General features: G+C 47.1%; 1 protein-coding gene across 2 annotated transcripts in view; it reads right to left on the bottom strand.

The window, feature by feature from the left end:
* The window catches only part of LOC135898236 (uncharacterized), a 171,750-nt gene that overhangs the window by 107,051 nt on the left and 39,666 nt on the right, over window positions 1-25,033 (bottom strand). For both annotated transcript variants that reach the window (XM_070539504.1, XM_065427085.1), the window contains exons 3-4: window positions 20,356-20,413; window positions 16,189-16,244 (exon numbers count right to left, since the gene is read on the bottom strand). In XM_070539504.1, coding sequence (XP_070395605.1) covers window positions 16,189-16,244; window positions 20,356-20,413 — 114 coding nt within the window. The remainder of the gene's footprint in view (window positions 1-16,188; window positions 16,245-20,355; window positions 20,414-25,033) is intronic.

Genomic DNA, 25,033 nt, shown 5'->3' with positions numbered 1-25,033 from the left:
TCGCTAAAGAGGAGTTGGCCTCCCTCAACAGGGCCAATCAGCTAGCCGCTTCTCATTGCCTGCCACCACTTTCGTATGCCCGCCTTGCTAAAAGGCCACCCCTATTTCCTTGCGTCCCGTCGCCTATGCTGGTTGTAGTCCGCTAGCACCTTCACTTACATGAATGCTGAATCCTCCTGACTTCTCTGGCAATCGCGCTCGCATTGCTACTACTGCGGCCTACGTGGGCACATCTTCCAGTTTCGGAGACGCCGCCAACAAGACGAACGACGCGGCTAGGCTGTCCTTGAGCACGATGCGCAGTACTTCTCCAGCCTAGATGTTCGTTCGGGCTATTGGCAGGTTCTAATGCATGAAGTTGAGAAAGAAAAGGCCACCTTTCTTACTTACTCTCAATGGCTTCAACGTAATGCCTTTGGCCATCTACAATCATCCCTCTAGGTTTTCAAAAATGATTGACACTGTTCCTCCTGGCCGCACGTGCAAAACCTGCTTAGGTTACATCGACGATATTGTCGTCTTTACGACGACTTTCGCTGAAAATTTGCAGCGTCTCGGCGAAGTGCTCACGAGTCTTGCAAGTTCTGGTCTTCAACTAAGCAGCGCGAAGTGCCACTTCGCTCGCACAAAAAGCAATGTTTTGGGCCATCGTGTAAACAAATACGGCATTAAACCCGATCCTCATCAGGTTCTTGGAGTGTTCAGCTTTCCATGCCGACTTCGTGGGAAAGAACTGCGTAACTTCAGCTGTCTCGCCTCGCACTTCTGACGTTTCATCCATGAGTTTGCCACTATTGCCCCCCGCTGCAGGGACTTCTTGCCACTTCCAGTTCCTTCCAGTCATTCGATCGGTGCGAAGTCGCCTTTCAGACCCTTAAGCACACCTTCACCTCGCGACCCTTACTTCGTGATATTTATGGTAAGACACCAACTCTACTGCACACTGATGGAAGCGGCCAAGGAATTGGCGCGGTGCTGCAGCAGCGCGACCACGCTTCTCGCGAGAAAGTCGTCGCGTATGCAAGCCATGTTTCGACTTGCGCAGAGAAGAACAATACAATCACCAAACGGGAGCACCTAGTTGTTGTTTGGTCACTACGAAAATTGCTCTCATGCTTTGATCGTCGGCATTTCACTGTCTTTACCCATCACCATGCCTTATGTTGGCTGTCATCGATCAAAAACTTGTCCCTACGCTTTGGCTGCAAAGAAAAGCACATGTGATTTCATTTCCATATATTTGCTTATCCCGAAGGGCATCCGCATTACCGAAAGGAGTGGCACATAATATACAGAAAAGAATTACCAGATACAGCCAAGCCCAATGAAACAAAATGCAGCGCAGAAAACCAACAGCAACAAAATAATAAATAGCCAAACGCATCTAAAAGTAGAAGCAATCGGTAAACAGATTTGACGAATTAGTTCTGCGGGAACCCGCAAGGTGGAGAGAAGTAATTGATAAAGGGAAAATCAGACATCGTCCCGGACAAGGACGAATTTTTTTTCAACTCTGAGGCTTTTCTTTCGAGGGACCCGTATCGGTTTCCTTTGTAGCGATTGCTACGAACTGGTCGATGTTTAATTTTCCCTTTATCAATGGCAAACAGAATAAACGGTGATAAGCAACAATGATACACAATAGCTGAACGAACCACCACAAGTGGAGCAACATATATACAGAACACAATGCACCAATTCAGGTTGATATAGTTCAGGCTGGTGCAGCCTTAGAACAGCGAGATAAAGATGGCATCGAGCTAATGAGTGAAAGCATTACTAGGCTGGCTTCAGGAGCAACAAATGAAGTGAGAATTAACGCACCAAGGCAAACATTCGGTCAGCTCTACCAAGCAACCAAAGACCTAATAAAAAAACAGCCAAGGTTGAAAGTACCCAATTCAAGAGATCAGATAGAATTCGTGGAATTGTAAAAACAGATCAAGAAGGAGAAAATAAAGGATATTAGAAATTATTAAGTAAGAAAGATTGAGAACTCAGTAAAAATGGACGCCGCATAAAATCAGTGGCAAGAAAGCTTGGCATATGACATGGCCAGATCTACGCACAGAAAAATAAGCAGGGTAATATCATCACCAATTCCAAAGATATAGTTAAGCAGCGGAATGATTGTATACTGACCTGCACAGTACCTAGAGCATCCAGGTTAATTCCATTCGAAGCAGTACTGAAAAGGTTACAGAGGCTCCTTCTATATCTGGCGATGAAGAAGGGCTTTGCAAGACATGAAATGGGGAAAGATGGAATAACAGTCGATTGAAGCAAAGATGGAGGAGATATCAAGCTTAAAAGCTTGTGGTTTGTTATACGAAATGTCTCACGACTTCAAAGGTGCCAGAGAAATGGAAGAATGCCAACAATGAACTAATCCATAAAAACAGAGACAATAAACAATTGAAAAATTATAGGCCGATCAACTTGCTTCCAGCATTGTTTCAGATATTTGCAAAGATATTTTCGACTAGAATATGGGCAACACTTCAGTCAGCCAAGAGAACTGGTTGGCTTCAGGAAGAGATGCTGTACAATGGATCTCATCCGTATAATCAATCAGCTAATCGAAAAACCTGCAGAGTATAATTATCCTTTATATATGGCTTGCATAGATTTCGAACAGGCATTTGGGTAAGTAGCCATGCCAGGAGTCATAGAGGCAATGCGTTATGCATGATTACAAAAAGTTGAATAGATATCCTGGAAAATATCTACAGAGGTTCTACAACTAGCATAATTTTCCACAAGAAAAGTAGAAATATGCCTATAGAGAAAGGGTTCCGGCAAGGAGACACGGTCTGTCCAATGCTATGCTGTGCATGCTTGGAAAAAGTATTCAAGCTATTAGAATAGGCAGGCTTAAGAGTAAAGATAAACCGCAAATATCTCAGCAACCTTCTATTTGCAGGTGACATTGTCCTGTTCACCAACACTGCAGACGAGTTACAACAAATGATTGAGGACCGTAAAACAGAAAGTGTAAGAGTGGGTTTGAAGATTAATAAGCAGAAGACAAAGATTATGAGCAATAGCGTGGCAAGGGAACAAAAGTTCAGGATCGCTAGTCAGCCTGTAGAGTGTGTGACGAAAAACGCTTACCAAGGTAAATTTTTCAAGGGGAACACTGATCATGAGAAGGCAACTTAAAGAAGAATAATGGGTCGGAGCGCATATGCAGATATTATGAGATCCTGACTGGAAGCTTACCATTAACATTAAAAAGAAAGGTGTACAATCAGTGCATTCTACCGGTACTAACATATGGGGCAAAAACTTGGAGAATGACAAAGAAGCTGGAGAACAAGTTAGAACAAATGATTGAGGACCATAACTCAGAGAGTGTAAGAGTGGGTTTGAGGGTTAATATGCGGAAGAGAAAGATAATGATCATGGCAAAGGAACAAGAGTTCAGGGTCCCCAGTGAGCCTGTAGAGTCGGTAAAGGAATTCATTTACCTAGGTCAATTACTCACACGGGACCCTGATCTCGAGAAGAAAATTTACAGAATAATATTGGGTGGAGCGCATACAGCAGACACTACCAGATCCTGCCTATCACAAAAAGCCAACAAACACTGACACCAAGGACAACATAGTGGTAGTTACTTGTGCTTAATAAATGAAATAATGAAACGATAAAAATAATGTAAATTAAAGTCGATGAAAAAACAACTTGCCGCAGGTGGGAACCGAACCCACAACCTTCGCATTTCGCGTTTCGGTGGGTTCGGTTCTCACCTGCGGCAAGTTCTTTTTTCATGCACTTTAATTTCCATTAATTTATCGGTTCATTATTTCATTTATTAAGCACAAGTAATTTCCCCTATGTTGTCCTTGGTGTCAGTGTTTGTTGGCTTTTTGTGGTATGACTAATTAATATCGGGCCCCTCGGTTAACCCCCTTTCTTCTCGCATATCCTGCCTAGAAACTTGCCACCATCAATAAAAGGAAAGGTATACAATCAGTGTATTCTACCGGTACTAACACGTGGGGAAGAATGTTGGAGATGGACAAAGAAGCACTAGAGCAATTTAACGACCGCACGATGAGTGATCGAAGAATGTTAGGCGTAACGTCAAGAGGCGAAAAAAGAGTGGTGTGGGTCAGAGAGCAAACGGAGATAGCCGATATGCTCACCTCCGAGGACCTTGGAGATGGCCGCCCCTCCCGGCTGCTCAACAGCATACGACGGCTTCTGGGCTAAAGCAATCTCAACGCGAATGGTGAGCTTTTCAAAGCACTCTTCCTGCAGCGCTCGCCGCAGTCCACCCGCTTTATCTGGGCCGCTACAGAAGACTCGGCCCCCGACCGCCTCTTCCAGCTCGCTGATCGAGTCCACGACGCGACTTCTGTTGCCGCTCTCTTTTCAACACCAGAGTCCTCTATCGCTCACGATCCCTGCACGCCGTCTCCATCAACGTCCTTCAAACGCCCTCTCATAATTAGCGCGACTCGCCCTCACACCCCAGCAGCCGCCCCTCTTCGCCAGTAGTCCCCGTTCGCGCAGGCCTCGAGGCTCGCCTATTTGGTGCTACCATCGCCCTTTCCAGCACAACGCCCACCAGTACTATTCCCCATGTCAGGGGTAGGGAAATGCAATGTAGGGTCACTGACGGGGGCATCTGACCTCACCTTACAACCCGGCCGCCATTTAATCGTCGTGAATCGATTCCTTTCCGAGGTAACGCGCGGACTCCCGATTGTATTTGCCTCCATTGACGACATCCTCGTCACGAGTCCGAATCCACAAGATCATGAGCGTCAGCTCCGGGAACTCTTTCAACGCCTTCAACAATTTGGCCTGGTTGTCAACCCCCAGAAATGTGTCTTCGGGTCTTCCGAGGTCGACATCCTGGGTCACCACATCTCGGCGCTTGGAATTCATCCGTTTCTCTCCCGCATCCAGGCCATGCAAGACTTCCCAGCACCTACTACCCTACGCCAGCTGCGCGAACTCGTGTGCTCCCGACGCTTTATTCCACCCTTCACTGAGCTTCTGCACCCATTGGCTGACCATCTTCGCACGAGCAAGGGCTCCTTATCCGAGATTTCCTAGCCTCCCGAAGCTCAACCTACCTTCAAGACTACTCAACAAGCCGTCACCAATTCGGTGTTGCTCATCCATCCCAGAAGTGACGTGCCTACTTGTATCATAGCTCATGCTTCCAGTGCGGCTATCGCTGCTGTTCTCCAGCAGCAAATCGATCTGAGTGGCGTCCACTGGGCTTCTTCTTTGGGAAGCTCGAACCTGCCGAGATTCACCAGAGAATTTCTGGCCGCGAGCTTCTCGCTACCTACACCATCCTGCAGCCCTACCGGCACTTTGAGGGTCGGCCATTTTGTATCCTAGAGGATAATACGTTTCCGGTGTATGTCTTACATACAATCTGAGTTGAATTGAGTGGGCGTGGGAGTAGCAAGAGCAATATTGCTCACATTTCGCGTTTCGGCACTTCCCAGGCTTTCCTGGTAACTTTCTTCTGAGGTCAGCGCTTGCCTCTGACGCCTTAGCTGACTGTTCCGACTGTACGGCACCACGAGATGAATACGCCAATCATCACTTCTCTGATAACTACTCCCTACTGAATCCATCCGGAGAGCCCTGCCCAATCTACTGCACATGTGCGTCAGCAACGGTGACGTCAACCCCTGGTGCCTACTTAAACTCCCGGCCGTTCGACACCGTCTTTAGTGGGCGCGGGCATAGAAACAGCAATATGGCTCACCATCCGCTTTTCAACACTTCGCAGGTGTATAAGCGTTTTTCCTTGTACGCTAGAAAAAGCGATGACATCTGCTTGCTGCTACTTCAGCGCCCACGTGTGCTTTGTGATATTATTTGCGAATATTTCCATATGTCTGTGTTAATACATTGTTGTGGTGACATCGAAACTAATCTTGCGGCTATCAGGAGTTCAGTCTTCAAACACAGTCGCTACCTGATGAACCCTCGGAACAAATGGCGGCCCTCTACCAGCTTCTGAACGACGTTCAGTTGCGATCAGTTCAGTCCTCAAGGAATATGACAGAAGTCGTTGCTGATGCTAACGCAATCAAAGCCAGCCAAAAATATAGAAAGCAAGATTGGCTGCATCCAAGAAAGACTGGATGCTCTTGCAGAAAAAGCAAATTCACTTGATCAGTTTAAGGCACACATCACAGGTGTCTACAAATATGTAGAGACGTGCGACACTCAGCTTGTTTCTTTGCGATCTCGGTTCAACAACCTAGAGAACAGTTCGCGAAGAAACAATGTAATTTTTCACGGCATCCCTGATTCTGGCTAATCATGGGAAGGATCTGAGGCCCACATCATTAACGCGCTAATAACTATCATCGGCTATCTACCCTACATGGCAATCGAACGCGCTCATCGTCTCGCTTCGTATCCACCAGATAAATGCCGCCCCATTATAGGCAAATTCAGCAACCACGAAGTAAAAGAAAAGGTGCTTTTTGCGCATAAGATTCCAAAACATAAAGACATCACGGTCTGTGATGACTACTCACGTGCCACCCGTCATAGTCAAAGTACACTGATTGTCTTTGCAAAGAAGCTACCATGCAAACACCTGTTACATTTCCGATACAACAAATTAGTCGTAAACAAAAAGCAGTACATGTACCATCCTGTTACAGGCAGCGTGACAGAGTGCACGTCATAACACACGCGTGTTAGCACCGAACCGTGTGTTGCACCACTTAATCGTCCATACGGAAGTGCGAGGAGCAGTGGAAGACACTTGTACCATGTGTCTGTCCTTTTCACTAACATTCGAAGCATCAAAAACAAACGCGACTCATTCCCTTCCACAGTCGAGATGTTTAACCCAGATATCATTGTATTTACCGAAACATGGCTGCGCCCACATACTACAGACAACACCCGCCGTGGTTGCTCAGTGGCTATGGTGTTAGGCTGCTGAGCATGAGGTCACGGGATCGAATCCCGGCCATGGCGGCCGCATTTCGATTGGGGGGTGGAATGCGAAAACACCCTTGTACTTAGATTTAGGTGCTCGGTGATGAACCCCAGGTGGTCGAAATTTCCGGAGTCCCCCACTACGGCGTGCCTCATAATCAGAAAGTGGTTTTGGCACGTAAAGCCCCATAATTTAATTTATTATTACAGACAATGAAATATTCTCTACCGCACATGGCTTCTCAGCTTATCGCTGCGATCGTACGTTGCGTCATGGTGTTGGCGTTCTTCTGGCAATTAATAAATGCGTACACTCCCACCACATTATTATTGCTAACTTGGAGATAGTCTGAGCAATTATTGGAATTTCGAAACAACTATAATGGACGCATGTTATCGCGTTCCTACTGACGCTGACTCCTTCGCTAACAAATTACAAGGCAGAATCAATATCCTTGTAACACGCTTTCCTTCCTTACTCTTGTTTGTTCTCGGCGACTTAAACATTTCAAACGTAGCCTGGCGTAGCGAACCTATTGTGATACACCCTTTCTCAGCGTTAGCCAAAGATTTTCTTGACTTGTGCACACTTTTCTCTTTAGGTCAACTGATAACACAATCCGCCAGAACTACACCACAAGTTGCTAACCCTCTTGACCTTCTGCTATCAACACGACCCAGTTTTCTTTCGAACATTACTTACTTACCGTCCTTAAGAGATCGCTCTCTTATCTATTTCAACTTCACTATTTCACGTCCGAAGTCATAAAAAAGATCAAGGCAATTCATGATTATCAGAAAGCAGACTGAGCCTCAAATAACAACGAGTTCTGTATTTTTCCTGACACTTTCCTGATTGATTTTGATAACGGCAGTGTGCAATCAAACTGGAATACGTTTCTTACTAAAATTAGTGCATTAACGGAAATATTTATCCCTACCTACACTCTTTCCTATAACAATAACGCTCCCTGGAACAACACCCACATTAAGCGATTTTCTAACAAAATCAAACGTTTGGACAGATCAGCTAAAACATCTGCAAACACTGAAAGATGGGCAGCATACAAACGCGCTACATATAACTACATAACAGCGCTTACGCAAGCTAAAGATAACTTTTTAACGAACACATTGTCATCTATACTAACTACTGATAGGAAATGTTCTGGCGCACTATGAACCCCAAACATGACCACGTCATAGCTCTTGTTGATAGCACTCATAACGCAATTCCCGTGCCGAATGTGCACCCGTATTAAATGACGTATTTACGCGCAACTTTTCTAAACACGCTCGTGTAACACGACCATCTACACTATCTTACGACTACGCCGCTATGTACCTTTTATTCAGGGAACCCATAGGCACAGAAAAAAAATATCTCCATTGAAACTCTCATCTGCTGCTGGCTATGACCTAATTAAACCAAAGTTTCTAAAAAACACTACCATTTATTGTTCCATTATTTTTACAGAGATTTTGCAGCGATCACTTGACAAAGGTTCACTGCTTGCTTATTGGAAGGTCGGGAAGGTGATTCCAGTCTACAAAACAGGTACTAAACATTCCCAACTGCAATATCGGCCTATTTCTTTAACCCGTATACCAAGCAAAATTATCGAGCATATTCTGTTTTCACATATTGCCAACTCCTTAGAGGAAAACTCCGTTTTCTTCTGAGTTTCAACACGGCTTCCGCAAAACATATTCATGTAACCCTCAACTAGTATTATTCACGCGTAAACTGAACCTATTGCTCTACGACTCTTCAGTTGCCAACATATTTTTTTTTAGACTTCGTAAAAGCGTTCGGTAAAGTTTGCCATAGCTTATTAATCTACAAACTGCATCAACTAAACCTTGATCCTATAATTTTGTACTTGCTTGAGGTTTTCCTCACTAACCCGTCACAGTTTTTTTCAGCTAACGAAGTAACCTCTAATCTGAGGCCTGTTTATTCGGTTGTACCACAGGGCTCCATGCTTGGAGCCCTGTGGTACAACCCTCCTATTTCTCATATATATTAACGACTTACTTTCCTCTATTTCATCTCGAATTCATGTATTTGCAGACAACTGTGTAATTTGGACTGAAATACCTTGCGATGAGGATGAAACCAGACGCCAAGTTGACCTGAACGCTGTTCTCGCATGGTGTAATTAAGGGTTATTGGAACTAAATGTTAACCTGTGTAAATTCATGCGTGCATCTAGAAGTAACAGTGAACCACCTGTGTGCTCCCTTAATTCCGCTTCATTAGATTTGGTAACAACTTAGAAGTAAATTGGCCTTCACATCACCTCCGATCTCACTTAGAATACCCACATCGCTCATGCTATAAGTTAGGCTAACCGAATGCTAGGTTACTTACGACGCAACTTTTCAAAGCACCTTTTTCCTGAAAATTAATCCTCTATGAAACTCTAATACGACCCAAACTTGGGTGTGCAGCTTCAATCTGGGAGCCAGGTCAAATAAACCTCACGCAGTCACTGGAAATGGTTAAGAATAAATCTACTCGTTTCATTCTTTCAAACTATAATAGAACCGCGAGTATCAGTGCCATGAAATCTGACCTTAACTTACTGTCCTTGTCATCACGTCGCAAAATTTTCCGTCTGTGCCTTTTTCATAAGTTATTTCATCACCCGCTGTTACGAACGAACCTATTTCCCCGCCTCCGTATGTATCGCCCAGACTAGATGACATTCATAAAGTCGGCGTTCTATTATCCAGATCCAGCGCCTTTCTTGAAGTCATGCGTACGACGCATTTCCAATGAGTGGAATCGTCTTCCCGCCGCGACAGCCAGCACCGCAGGTCACCAATTATTCAAGAATGTCATAGCTAGCTCTGTAAAACTGGGAAGGAACCTTTTTCTTCATATTGTTTAACCTGTACTCACGAACGTCACAGGTAACTTTGTATATCTTGGCGCCATTTGTTATTTGTTTATATATATATATATATATATATATATATATATATATATATATATATATATATATATATATATATATATATATATATATATATAATTTTGTGCTTTATGAACTCCTGTGTGTTGAATTAGCCCATTTTGCTTGTAACCGCTCCCCTCTCTAATGCGGTAATGGCCCTAAGGGTATGCTAAATACATAAATAACTAAATATATAAATGTGAACTTCATCAACCGGCGTATATATCGGAGTTCTGCTAGGGGTATCCGGCACACCAAAGCCTCCAAAAACGAGGCAGCTCATGCGCTTTCAGCATCACTTCCCTCGCACTTCTACATTACCTGTCGACTGGGAAGGTCTAGCTTGGGCGTAGATGGAAGACCTTGAGCTGCATGCGTTGCGTGACCATCGCCGTTACCTCTGTCTACAACTCATTGTTCACCCGTTTTTGCCTAGCGCACTTTGGTATGACATCTAAGCGGCTGCACCTCGTTCCTTCATTCGGCTGCCTTCCGTCGTGCGTTGCTCCTATCCCATCTCGGCATCTGCCATCCCAGAATCCGAGCCATGGAGAACCTCGTGAAGGGCCGTTTAAGCGCAAGATATAGTCCGGCGTAACGCGCGCGCGCGGACACGCGCGGCGCGGTTAAGCGACGTCGGTGAAAAGCGCGCACTCTGCAGTCCGGCGTCACGGCGTAGCCGGCGTGCCCAGGCGCGCTTGGCGAGCACAACGCCGCCGGCGCGGACATAGAGCGTGTTCTATTTCACGCGGCTGCCGCTAGACCAGAATGCACTGCGCGCTGCAGCGGCAGCGAGCAGAAGGCAGAATGGCGGCCTGCGGTGCGCGTACTGACATTGCGGCTGTGGTTTTTTCAACATCCATGTGGGATGACAGCGCGAATGAGGACGCCTGCTTGAAGCGATTTGCAACCTTCCACGTGTATACGACGTGAAACGTATGGACTACCGCGACACAGAGCGCAAGAACAACGCGTGGGAAGCTATACGAAAGCAGTGTGGTCTCGCCACAGGTAAGCTGCATTTCGCAGCTCCTGTACTAGCTGGTGGTAGTCGCCGAGTTGAGGGCGCTTGTCGAATAGCTTTCGCATGTACAGTCGACCAAAAAAGTTTACGGACCAAGAGATCTGACAAAAAGCTGAATATATCCTCAGGCTCAAAACACAGCCTGGTATCCCCATGTTTAGCCTTTTGTGCCATATGCGAACAACATTGTGACGCCCAATTTTACTGGCTGCTTTTAAAGGCTGCTCGTATATTTTGAATTTTCTGAGATGCCGTGGTCCGTAAACTTTTTTGGTCGACTGTACATACATGGTCCGCTTCCGTTTTTGACGTAGCCGAAGTACTAGCAATATGAGTGCGATGTTCGGGCTGTCAGGCACGGCGGCCGCATTTCGATGCGAGCGAAATGCGAAAAACACCCGTGTGCTTATATTTAGTTACACGTTAAAGAACCCCAGGTGGTCGAAATTTCAGGAGTCCTCCACTACGGTGTGCCTCATAATCAGAAAGTGGTTTTCGCACGTAAAAGCCTGTTTTTTTTTTCTGACTGTCAGGACAAGTTAACGCCATCCCGCAAAAGTTTTCGTTGTAGGCGCACAAACAGCGCGCGAAACGAGAAGCGCGCGCGCTACCCGAACGGCGAGGGTATGGGCGTCTTGCGCTGGAGTTTGAGGTATAGTAGCGGCGCCTGGTGGCAGCGCGGGAAACGACATCTGGGTCGTACCAGCTTGGGTCGTATTGAGCCCTGGCTGTGGCGAAGCACGTTTCTAGGCCGAGTTTTGCGTCGATTCGCACTTTTTTCTGCCCTGTTGCGAGTGCGAAAAGGCTCGTCACTTCTCGCAGACCATTCCGACCACGCTGCGAGCTCGCCGCAGCCTATAGTTTAACGAAAACGTGCTCTCCGTGTGCCGTGGGACGCAATGCTGGGAGCAGACGGAATCGGTGGCGCCGATCCGGAGAGACCTAGCCCAGCCTCGAGAAGGCGTCACCGTCATTACTTCTGCGTCGTGGGCTGCCATGAACAAGAAGGCCTGAATCCCAACATCATATTCTGCCGTTTTCCTTCAAGGCCTCACGAAGTGGAGCGTAGGGCGCGCTGCATAGCTGCAGTTCGTCGCGCTGAGTAAGCGAAACTTCGCGCCATGCTGACTGCTTCGCCTGTCTTGTAGCTTGCTTGATTATCTGCGTTCTAATGTTCGGTCTTTTGCACCTACCGTCCCGACAGCAGACCGACATAGCAGCAGGCATGGCTGGTAATTCACGATTCGAGAACCGGCCACAGCGACAATTAACAATTCGACCGATGTGAACTGGTGAAGGGACCAGGTGTGTGAAAATGAGTACAAATGGTCGGGCTCATTCGATGACAATTCACTACTCCACTACGAGCAGCACAGGTTAAGAGAGTTAAATGCGCTCAACCTTGATCTCAAGCCAGCACGTTGAGGCAACGCAGCCAGGCAGTATTGATTGCAGCACATCGATGTTCGAGCGCTGTCATTAAAACCGACATCAAGCGAGCGGCGTACGAGCGAGCTCATATGCATTGCATCAGTTATTACCAGTTACTAAAAAGGACAGATGGCCGCTACTACAACGCAGGCATAACCACTTGTTTACCGGCATGCAGTCAACAAAGATTGCAGGAGGCCCGCCGTTTCGCGGCATGTCGAAAGACCGCTGCCGTCGCGGCGCGTACGATCGTGCGCTCGAGCAGTTCGTACATCGCGGCGCGTGCCGTCGTGTGCTCGAGCAGTTCCGTACACATGATGTCTGCTTATCGCCGCTGTGGATTCATTTATAGCAAGCATTTCCTCGCGTTTGTGCGCCTGAATCTAGCAGCTAGCGTGCAAACCTTACCTGAAGTTCCACTTCGTACGCGACTCGCTTCGCTTGCGATTGACACGGTGCTAAAGCTTCGCCGCCCAATTCTTGAACGGCCCACAAGTATTCGGCACTGCATTCTTTCTTGCCTTTACGCAGCGTGCCACCCCTGAAAAAAATCTTCGGCGCCCGATATTCGCTGCAGGCCGTGAAACAACACAACCGAAAGTGGCGGGTCCATAGTGTAAACGTGCTCTCCGAAGCAGACGACCGAGCTTGGTACGACCCATTTTAGCGCAGAGGGCGCTTTTTAGCACCTTTTTCGCAGCGCCCCCTGGGCAATGCAAGAGCCCCATATGCAAGACGCGCATGCGCCATGTAAACAGCTGTTCGCCGCGGCAGTGAAGTTGCGCTCCCGGACGCACAGATGGCGCCAGCCTCGAGCGGCGCGCTCACGCCGAACTCTAGAGGAAGCAAATTTCTTGCACCCCTGGCGTCGCTAGCGCAGCGTATCCGACTTCGCCTGCCGCGGCCTGGCGCGCCGAGAACGCCGGACTATTGGCGGCGAGGAGTTACGGAGTCGCCATCTATCGGAGGCGCCTCGCTGGCGTAGTATGAGGGATCACGTGGCACGCTCCTCATAGGTTTTGCTGTCAGCGGTCACTGAAAACACCACGCGCGAGCTCTCCCGGACATTTTTGTAAGTACTTTCGAAACGAGAGAAGTTTCTTAGTGTCTAAATAATAATCTTGGGCAAACTGAAAGCACACAATCGTTTACAGACGCTATCTCTTTACCGAATACGTACAGTGAACGCCACTGCGCGCGGTTGCCGCGATGGAGTCTCCCGAACCGGTTTCTTGCGTGAAAGGTAGGTAAACGCCGAGAGCAAACTATGTGAAAAAGGTTCTTATAGTGTTTGTATAACTAAATGGAGCATAATAGAACGAAGCCTCAATGCAGCGATCGCGCAGATTCGCAGCGACCGACTGCGCGTCTACATGCTTGTCGGCGCACTGTTTCGATTTCTCCGCGCGCGCGTTTTCTCCCCGCGCCATGAGCTTTAGGCCGCAGAATATGAGTATTTGACAGTATACAAGCAACCATTGTTGCGTGGGCGCTATCAGAGCTGTTCAAAAATAATTTCATTGTAGAGACTTCGACGCCTACGGGGACTGTAATGTGCCGTCGCGACGATTCAATCATTCTTTCATCTAAATTCTTTGACCCTTCAATATTATTCCTCGAGTTGCGTCGCACTGTATGTTTATCGGTGTTCTCAGCGTGCAATTTCCCGCTGCTCTTTTTTTGTAATCCAGTGCATTAATTCATAACACAAACATGACCATATGCCATGCTTTTTTTTAAATGTGCTTCTAACCGCTTCCTTTCCACTCCACTGAACTTGCCAGTATCTATAGCATCGACAAGTTCATAGACCAAACCGTCACGACATTAGTCGGGCAGCGGACTCGGGCGAGCGTCTCAGTGCGCGTTTTCAGAACATCGCAGACCGGGCGCCGTAGTAGAAATCTTCCTCGCGTCTGTGCTTGCTGCATACCCGAGTTGTAGCCGATGACTGTTTGCCGGTTTTATGTTTCGCGAGCCAAGCTTCACGCAGCTTCTTGTCCTGCGGCTACGTGTGAATTAGGCTGACACCGGCCTCCGTTACGTGCGTCCGGCCCTGCGGCACCGAGCAGTAGCCGACCATGTTGCGCGCCTTCAAAGGCAGCCACTACCTATTGTAGTGCTTTGAAGCGTTGTGAAGGAGACTCTCGAAGCGGGAAAATTTCGCCACTAAATGAGGACCGCAGCGTACGAGGGAATTTAAACTCGTTTTCAGCTCGCTTCGGCGCGCCCGAAGCAGCCGACGCAGCCGCTATGTCCACGTGATCCCTCCTAGCACGTCACGACGACGGTGGCGCCAGCTTTTCCAGTGGTGGAGCTCGAGGCCAATATCTTGGCCTTTAAGGGCCGTTTATAGTCCGACGTAATGCCCGCGCGCGCGCACGCTACGTCACGTCGGCGAAAACGACCCCTTTAGAGGGCCGTTTATAGTCCGACGTAACGCGCGCGCGCGCACGCTACGTTACGTTGGCGAAAACAACTTCTATAGTCCGACGCTCTGCAGCGCCAACGTAACCGGCGGCTGCCAGCGCGCCTCGACGGGCCCGGCGCAAATTTGGCTCCTGCTCCATCCGCACGCCGGCGCCGCCGACTGCGTCGACCCACAATGCATTGCGCGCGAAGAAAAAGGCGCCAACACAACTCCGCAGACGGCTTTTGCGGACGGCGCGCGACTTGGCGAAAGTTCTGCGCATGCTCCGAAGATAGCAGCCGACGGCGCGCGCGTTGAAGTATAGAGGGGATGGCCTCCCGGCTGGCGCAGCGCAACCGACGTAGCGTAACTGACCGCGAACGACGCTCGCCCGCGCGCCGATAACGTCGGACTATAAGCGGGCCTTAAGACTCCCACGCAGTCTTTCTTGCCACCTGGTTGTCGCTACCACCACGTCCATCTTGACTTGGTTGTACCACTTCCTCCGTCTCCCTATAGCTGGTACATTCTAACAATGGCTGACCGCTTCACTAGTTGGCCCGAAGCCGTGACCGTCCCGGACATCACCGCGGAAACGATTTCTGCATAGATTTGCTGCTTCGGCTGCCCCAGCATCGTCTCCACCGATCGCGGCGGGCAATTTGACTGTACCCTCTCATCTGCCCTCAAGCACCATCATGGCGTTCAATATGGTCGTCGCACTGAATACCGTCCCAGGTCTAACGGCATGGTTGACGACTCCACGGCCAGGTCAAGGCTGCCCTAACTGCGCCCGGACCTGGAGTACTGGGTCGACAACCCTCCTATGGTGCTTCTCGACCTACACGCTGTCCTTCGACGCGGATTCGTCTATGGGGTGCACCCGGCTTCCTAGAGACTTGGTCATGTTCACGCTTTCGTAGTCACCGAGCAAGTCTTCTACGTCATGGTCTTCTACATAGCTGAAGATAGGTGGGTCTCCTTGACGTAAATGTCCGGGGCAGACCGCGGTAGTAACCGGGGCAGCGTTTTGTGGTTCTTCCGGCGTAATGAAGACGGGTTTACGTAGTGTCCGGTTGCAAAGTTCTTCCAAATTTCCTTTTCTACGTCGCAACTCCAAAAAGGGATTTATTCGGGTCGTAGATCACAATTTACAAACGCAGAATCAGCAGGTAGGGCGCAGTGACAGAGCAAACTGGGTACGAGCCAAGCGATGGTAACGAGGCTTTTTAGCGTACCGATCGTCTTCCTCACAAACTAAACATCATCCGACGAGGCCACTTGCTGAGGCCATCGATACAAGCAGCGGATTCTCATTACTGGCACTCGATGCGCATTAATCTGTACTCACGGTTCGCATAACCTTGGCCCTTCTGCATGGAGCTACTCAAACAGAGTATAGAAACTACGGAGCAGGAACTCACCTCACTGATGCGTTGTGGAGTTCCATGAGCTTTTGAACCAATGATTCTTCTTTTACCTGTGAAAGAGTTCAGGACCTACGTTAGAAAGGTTGCCTTCTATATTGATTTTATAAGAGGTATATTTTCTTCCCATGCCTGCCGTCAGTCAAATTTTGGCCAGTCTAACCTTGTGGTTTGCACTTACAGACGGTAGTAAGTGCCGCTACAACGTGCTGCCCTTGGGTGACTTTCAAGCACATTGTGCACCCGTTTACCAGCAAAGAAACATCATTGACACAGGCTACATGGGGACCCATACATGTATTTAGTTGGATGGAATGGATGAATTTAGGATACATACTATGTTCATCCTAACTTAATTGGTGTAGTATTGAATACCACTGTAGAAATGCAGAAATTACGGTAAATTATTATTACCCTGCACAAGACCGCGACTGGGAGTGCTAAACTTTGTGGTTCACCTTGCATGCGTTCGCACCTTTTTTTATATACGTTTGCAATTTATTAACAATAGTTTAGCCTTCCAAGCAGTAGCATTAAAGTTTGAACAGATGGCTGACTATCTTGTAGATCTCGCCTACTTCAGGAGCTTGTCTATGCCAGCTTGTTCGAAGGAAGCAGTGCCATTTCCCTTTTTCCCCATGCAATAACTGCTAATGATAGAGTCGGTGAACGACAAGTACTTCTCGTAAAACTTCACTCAACATTCGTAAAATCGCAAAATGGTCCTTTGTAATGTTTGTGGAAAATCCCGGAGAGTTGGCATAGAGATTTCAACCAAAACATCATAGCTTTCGCACTCATGCGTGTTGTGCCTGGAACGAGACGTCACTGGGATGAGAGGTTTCCACATGAATTGCTAACAGTGCGACAAATTCAGAGAGGCGTGACAGCACAGTGTGACAGTGTGACAGTGACAGTGACAGTGACAGTGTAACAGTGTGGCAAATCCACACACACACACACGCACGAACGCACACATAGAACGACAGAAAGCTGAGCTAGTTGGTAAGGATTCATTATGCAAAAAATAAGGGAAGCGGTGAGTGAAGCACAATAAGAATAACAGATTTACTGACTATCGTATGGGTGTAGTTTATAATATTCCCCTTAGCTGTGGCCAGTTCTACGTAGGGAAAACGGGATGATGTATCAATCAGAGGCTAATGGAATAAAAGGTCGTTAAGCGGCGGATCGCCTTCTAATCTTTCGCTACATTTCCAAGATTGTAAGTGCACGCCAGAGTTAAATAAATGCGCGGTATTGTACAGGCATAAGAATGAAGATACGCGTCTTATGCTAGAGGCATGGCGTATCTACAATGGTGGAAGTGCGTACGTGAGTCAGCCTTCGATTACTTTACATAAGGAAGAGATTAAGTGTATTAACAGTTATCTCTTACGTAGACCGGCACATGCACCCGACTGACATGTGTTTATACCATTCCTGAGCTTGCGCAGATGAGTTTTGCATCTTCTTCCTTTTTTCGCCTATGTGCTCCCTTCAGTTAATAGTCGGCGTTCGTGTTGTCCACTTCTCTACTCTTGTGTCCTGTCTGCACGCTTCCCCTGTTTTTTGCACACACACACCAAACACTTTTTGAGGAAGATGAATTGGTGCGAGCCCCGCGTCATTGACTCAATATTCTTCTTGCCACAGTGACCCAGTACCAGAAACAGCTGACGCTCAACGAAAAATTGCGTGCAGCGACTTGAAAACCATCCTGCACCCGTGAGTTACACGTATTTGCGAGAGGGCATTGTACGCACAAGTGAAAGCACAGCAACACAATCTATTCAAAGCGTTGAGTAAGATTCTGTGAAGAAGGTATCCCTTCATTGTTACAAAAAATGTGACAGAAATTCCGACAGTTGTCTACGAATATGTGAGCTTTGTTTGGCTCAGCTGTTACTTCGCAATTGGTAACTTATGTTGCTAGCCTATGCATTTCAATCCATCGCTCGTTCAGGAGCCATAGAATCCTTGCAAATTAGTACTGAAATCTCAGAATTTCTTAAGCATTTGCTGTTCCTTATCATGTCTATCCTGCTTAGACTATATCATAACATTCGAAGCACAACTGCATTCCATGCAATCACAGGGATTGTAAATTTCATTTGCTGCATTCTGTACAATGTTTTATTGGGAATCAGACAACCTGCATTTCTTCCCTGGAGGCTGAGAACGTGCTCCTCTTTCGATTTGAGTGTATCGTTGTTGTTGCGTTCCCATAGCTACGACCGACCCCTTCAAGGTGATCGTTTAAACTAAGCGTAACCGTGATCCCAATGCTATTTTTGGCAAACCACATTTACCAATCAGTTATACTTATGATGCTATACTTTCTTATTGCACCGAATGACTGAATGACTTTGTGATGGTGACGGCGACGTAACCAGAATTTTTTGCTGATTCTAAAGATACCGATCATCTAAAATTACGTTATCATAACGAATTTTCTTATATTATATTTCTATTTGTGTTATATATTTTATTTATAATCCATATAATATGTTTATAATAATAATATTATTTTTATATTACATTCTTAATATACTTCTTGATCCGATGGGACTCCGTTAGCATTAATCCTTCGCTTGACGTTTAGGCGCTTTCTATTGCCGTGTGCGCCAATGTGTAGCATGAAACATTTTCCATTATAAATTATCAGGGGTAAATGTATTCTTGCAGTCATTTTCCTGTTGAGTTGGATTTGGTCATGTTGGACAAATCTGCACTCTGTAGGGGCGTTTTGTTGCAACTTTCACGCACTGTGAACTTCATTTATAGCATACATTTTCTACGTAGCTGCGCATATGTCATCCTAACTGTACTGTATCCTTCATTTATTATTTTTCTTCTAGTTATGTGGTATTCTGCACTACCCTACTTCACCATCTGAAGGGTGTCGAGATCTTAGTGAAGCCACTACGCTTTTTTGTCGAGCTACCGCTGTCAAAGGAAATATATATTTTGCTTGACTGCTCGATTGATATTTTTTATTTATTTGCGTTCATGCAGTATATACTACCGCTGCTTTTTTGACGCTCCATTTTTCGAAAGGCTACTTCCCTCTCGGTCGTAAAATAATCTTCACGAAAGTTTCTTAACGATGCTGCTCACACCCTCACTTTATCGCTCAGTTTTTACGACTGAGTGCCAGGACATGATATACATAAAAGAGTTCGTGAAGTGCTTGTTTCCTTCGCAGCAAGCACTTCCTTTTCGAATTTAAAGATAGAAACCTTAACATTTAGATCATCGCTTCGGTGGAAGGATTTTCTTGTCTCATCTGACGATTGTCTTTGCAACACGTCTGACACTACCAAACATTGTTTGATAAAATGTAAAGAGACCATTATATTACGGGCTGTTCTTCGTGGAAGTTGGGAGACCTAGCTTGATATGCATTGTCACAGCATGCGACATCTTGTTGCGCAGTGTTAAGATGTACCATCCGGCATGTCATAAGTTTGCATACCTTTGGTAAAACTCGTGCGTAAGAACGAAAGGCACAAACCAGTTTCCTCAACAGTACATTTCCTTCAGTTAAGTACTAACCTGAATGACACTGATGAAAAATCAGCGAAAGCTGAACCGTTGTCCACTTTGAATTAGGTGGTTACCTTCGCGATTCGAGCCATAATATGATAGCGTTGATTAGTATGACATCAATTCTTCAGTTTACTTGTTGGCAGCCAAATAAGGCAAATAGCACAGTTACTTATTATTATTTTGATGCCACTGGCATGTACGCACGGCACTTAATCACGCGGCAGCTTACACATTTCACACGCAATGAGTTATGCGCGGGAAAGTTTTTACGATAAGCACAGCGTGTTTAACGTGACTGAACACCACCTTTTAGGACGCAATAACAGTTTTTCTACGGTAAGTCATGCCATTAAAAAGAACGATGTGAAAGATGAATAATTAAGCATTTTAATTAGTCAGACTACAATTACACAAATATTATTCTGTTAGCGAAAGATGTCTGACGACAGAATGTCGCAGATTGTATAATCATATGCCGCACCTATTATTTTGGCACCTTGGCTACCGTTAACAGGGACACCCTTTGAGTTCTCACTCTGGCTTTTTCCAATAGGAACATCAGCCCGATTGGTTGAGCGCCATTTTCAAAGCCTATTAATTCCTTCCACTTACCTCACAATTACTGGCTTCGACGCCTAGGCTGCGGTGATATAACATCCGCAGAGCACTTCTGTCAAAAAAGAAAAAAAAACTGTACAAAGTGGCGCAAATCCGTGTCCTTATTACGAAACGCTGCAAATAAAAATTCGGCAACATGTTACACTCCTGTTACACGTGAAGACGTAAGCCTGCTGTATACTTGGTAATGCGCCATGTCGTATTTTCACGTTGCTGCTTTCGCAGTCTAGCTTCGTCGGCTTGTTTTGGGCGCTTAGCTGCAGCTTTGCGCGTTCGCAAATCGGGGTCAGGGTCACGCCAGTTTGGTGTGTCTCCGACGTTAAGTGGCATCCTCTCCGCAGGGAACTGAAACGTGTGCTGTTCTATGTGTTGTATGGGTTATATCAATGAATGTATGTGCTGTTCGCTTCACTTTGCCTAGCACTTGTAGCCTCAGCCTTAGTATAATATTGTTATGACAGAATGACGAATGCGGACGTCGCCGACTATCTACGATGACGGCATCACAACAATAGGATGACGATACTGACGTGATCAGAATGGCAAAGCGAAAGCGTAAGGTTGATGGCTTGACGACAGTGGTGCGAGGACCAGGGCACGCCGAGAGTCGGATGTTGAAGTTTTGGTGAGAACGATGGAACCACCGCGACGGCATGCCGTTGGTGGTCTCACAACCAATGCATGAGGGCAACTATATGACGACGATGACATGACAGCGGCATAAGCACAATGGAATAACAACGAGCGCGTGACGTAAGACCACGAGGGGATTATGACGACGCTCTGACAATAGAGGCATAGTAGCAACTGTTTGACGATGACGGCATAACAAGGGCCGCATAATCACTATTGCAAGAAGACGGTTATGAAATCAATTGTAATAGAGCGACGAAGATTGACGACATGACGACTAATGCGACGACGATGGCGCAATGGCGACGGCGCGACAAGAGCCGAATCACAAAGCTGGAATAAAGACAATGCCAGGACCAAACTATTAGGTAACTTGTACCACTGTACCGGCGTAGAAAGCGTGAGGACGACCGCATGACGAGAGTGAGATCACGAAGCTGGAATTACCACAATGGAACGACCACTACGGCACCACTTGGGTGGTATCACAACTAACTCATGACTACTGTATGACGACGGTGGCATGACAAATGTCGCATGACAAAGCTCCAGTAACGGTAATGCGATGATCACCATGGCACCACGACCACGAACCCATACCAAGTGGCTCAAGCTATTAGACAACTTGGGTCACTACGAAGATGTAGAAGGCATTATGCTGACGGCATGACGAGGGCCAGACAACAAAGTTGGAATGAGCGGGGTGGCATGACGACTACATGGAGATGATAGCATGAGAGGACAGCAGGACCAGTATTGCATGACATAGCTGGAAGCATGCTGATGAAACGACCACGATGGCAGCAGGAGCTCATGCCTAGTGGCCTAAGCAATTAGACAGCTTGTGTCCCTGGGTCGTGGTAGAAAGTGTGACGACGAGGGCATGACGAGAGTCGAGTCACAAAGCTGGAGTGACGCCAATGGAACGACCACAATGGCGTCACGACCAGGGGCATATGCTAAGTATAGAAAGCAGGTAGTCAACATGGGCCGATGGGTTTGCTTAGCAGCCTACATAGATAGATAGATAGATAGATAGATAGATAGATAGATAGATAGATAGATAGATAGATAGATAGATAGATAGATAGATAGATAGATAGATAGATAGATGGATAGATGGATAGATGGATAGATGGATAGATAGATGGATAGATAGATAGATAGATAGATAGATAGATAGATAGATAGATAGATAGATAGATAGATAGATAGATAGATAGATAGATAGATAGATAGATAGATAGATAGATAGATAGATAGATAGATAGATAGATAGATAGATAGATAGATAGATAGATAGATAGATAGATAGATAGATGCTATCGCGCACTCGGTACCATTGTGCTGCACGAGAACAGCGCCGGTGCCGTGGCCGCTTGCGTCAGTGGGGACTTCGGTCGGTGCAGATTGACCAAAGTGGTATAGTGCGTGAGTGGGGGTCAGAAACCCGATGAAATCTGCGAACACGTGAGTCTGCTCGAGGCCCCGTAAGAATGGCGTGTTCTTCTTAGCTGATCTGTCAAAGGCCGCGCAACGTCGGCGAAGTTATTGATGATATGGCGAAAGTAATAATACAGGCCGACGAAGCAGCGTACGTCAGAAGAAGAACGTGGCACGGGAAAACTTCGAATGGCGCGACCTTCTTCCGGCACTCATTGTACACCGGATACGTAAACGAGGTGATCAAACATCGTAACCTGAAGGCGCCCGAATGGGCATTTCGTCTAGTTTCGTGAACTGATGTTTCATGGAGCCCTACTTTTCGGTAGACCGTAAGAATGGCAGCGAGTCGGGTATGGTGGCTGCCAAACGTGAAAAAAAAATAATGTCGTCAAGCTAACAAAGACAGCTGGTCCATTTGTAGTCTTGCAGAAGAGAGTCAATCATAGGTTCAAATGTCGCAGGAGCATTGCATAGGCGAAAGGGCATGACCTTGAACTGATATGGACCCTCAGGCGTAATGAAGGCCGTCTTCTCCCGGTCCATTTCATCAAGTGAAATCTGCCAGTAGTCGGATCGAAGATCGATGGACGACAAGTATTTAGCTTCGTACCAGCAGACTATGCCGCGATCGACACGTGGTATGGGTAGATGTTTATTCGCATGATGTTACTTAAGTGGCAACAATCGACGCAAAAACGCTAAGTGCCATTTTTTTTTTTCACAAGGACGACAGGTGGAGCACAATGCCTGGCTGATGGTTCAATGACCCCTTTGAGGAGCATTTTGTCCACTTCTGTTTGGATAACTTTACGCTCAGCACGCGATAAACAATAGGGGTGCCGTCGCATAGGATTCCTTTCGCCAGTGTTTAGACGGTGGTGAAAAACAGATGTTTGGCCTAAAGGCCTCTCGCTGAAATCCAAGATGTCACTGTAGGATTCCCGCATGTGCATGGCCTGTACAGAGACGAGGTCAGGTGCAATCACTTTCGCGAAGATATCCGTTAAGGAACGAGAGCTGTCAGCTGCAATTTGCGCTAATAAACCGTTCTTGGCATTCAGACTCAATGTCAAATGCAGAAACACTAGAAACTCTGGCCAAGAACATGCCGGCCGGAAGCACTTGGGGGCACAGGCTGAAATTCAGAAGCGGTAGAACGACGTCGTTATTAGCAACCGTAACCAGCGCATGCGGAACAGCAGCGTTCCGGTTTAAAACCATGTCGAAGATGGGGCGAAGTACACATTGACCATCAGAAACCTGTGGGTGCCCGGTCAAAGTGACGTAAGTGAATGCCTCGGGTGACAGACGCACGTCGTGAAGCGAACACAAGTGCGATGAGGCAGTGCTCGAATTATCCGCAGTTGCGGCAGTTCTAACTGAAAAACGCTGGTTGCGCAGTGGATGACAGCAGAAAAACTGGATAAAAATTCCAATCCAAGGATAATGCCGTGAGGGCAGCTGTCGATCACAGCAAAGGAACAGAAGTAGGGTGGCAGGCTGTACTTAAACGCGCAGCGCACATTCCAAGAACAACCAACACACCGCCGTCGGCCACACGAAGCACTAGGCGAGATGCTGGGGTAAGGACCTTTAAACGTCTACGTTGGCTAGCATCCATCAGAGGCTCTAGTGTGCACGAGTGCTTCGACAAATATGCCATCTACTTAACGTCAATTACACTTCTCTTTGTGGGCATGAACACAGAATTTGCTGCAGTAGCAAGCAATCTAGCACCACCTCCGAGGCCTGCATTTCTTACTTTTCCGAAAGGGTGCGGCCTAAAGCGACAGGGGACGAATGGCGACGTGGCTGCTGCAAACGGGAAGACGGGCGACGTGTTTACGGTAAACGAGACTGTCGTCCGCGCGGCACTGGTGAGCCACTGTACCAGGTGTGCCTAGCAGTGGGTGCCTGCGCTATTAGACTCGGCGGTGGTCGAAAAATAGGGGCATTTCCATCAAAACGGCTCAGGTTGGTCGGCGTGCGAGGTGCTGAAGGCGACATGACCAATACGGCGACAAGAGAAACATATTTGCTCCTTGTCCGCAGTTCTCCCCTCAGACGTGTTGCGACAACGCGGGGGAAAGCGCCGTGGTTGAGCGAAAATAGTAGAAGGGCGTTAGTAGGCTCTGGGGTTGGCGGCAGCACAGACAGAATGTAGACCAATGTTTTCAGGTTCCTGGTGAAGGATGTTGTACGAGAGGAACTGAAAAAGGGGTAGCATCAGGGCTACGTAAACAGAAAGCTGCGGGTGCCATTGCATCCAGTTCACATCGAACGATTTTCACCACGTCCTCTGATGGCGACGCATGCGGCTGTGCGGGCTGATCTTCAGACGTCGACGTTGCGGCGGTATTGGGAAGTCTGGTAATAGTTGCAGGACAAGTCGGCTTTTAGCCTGCTTGAATTCTTGACGCTCTTTGGTGATAGCATCAACTGTAGAGCTGCTTTTTCACATGAGCAGAATAAAGGCATCGTCAGCACTTCTCTCGAGCGCGTGGCCGACCTTCTCAGCTACTGCGATGTCGTGATCGGTTCAACGACATAGCGCCAGCCTATCCTGGATGTACGAGAAATAGGACTCCGTGTG

This window comes from Dermacentor albipictus, chromosome 5, assembly GCF_038994185.2.
Source record: "Dermacentor albipictus isolate Rhodes 1998 colony chromosome 5, USDA_Dalb.pri_finalv2, whole genome shotgun sequence".
NCBI lineage: Eukaryota > Metazoa > Arthropoda > Arachnida > Ixodida > Ixodidae > Dermacentor > Dermacentor albipictus.
Note: the sequence above shows the minus strand (reverse complement) of the source record. Positions and strands in the feature narration are given on the sequence as shown.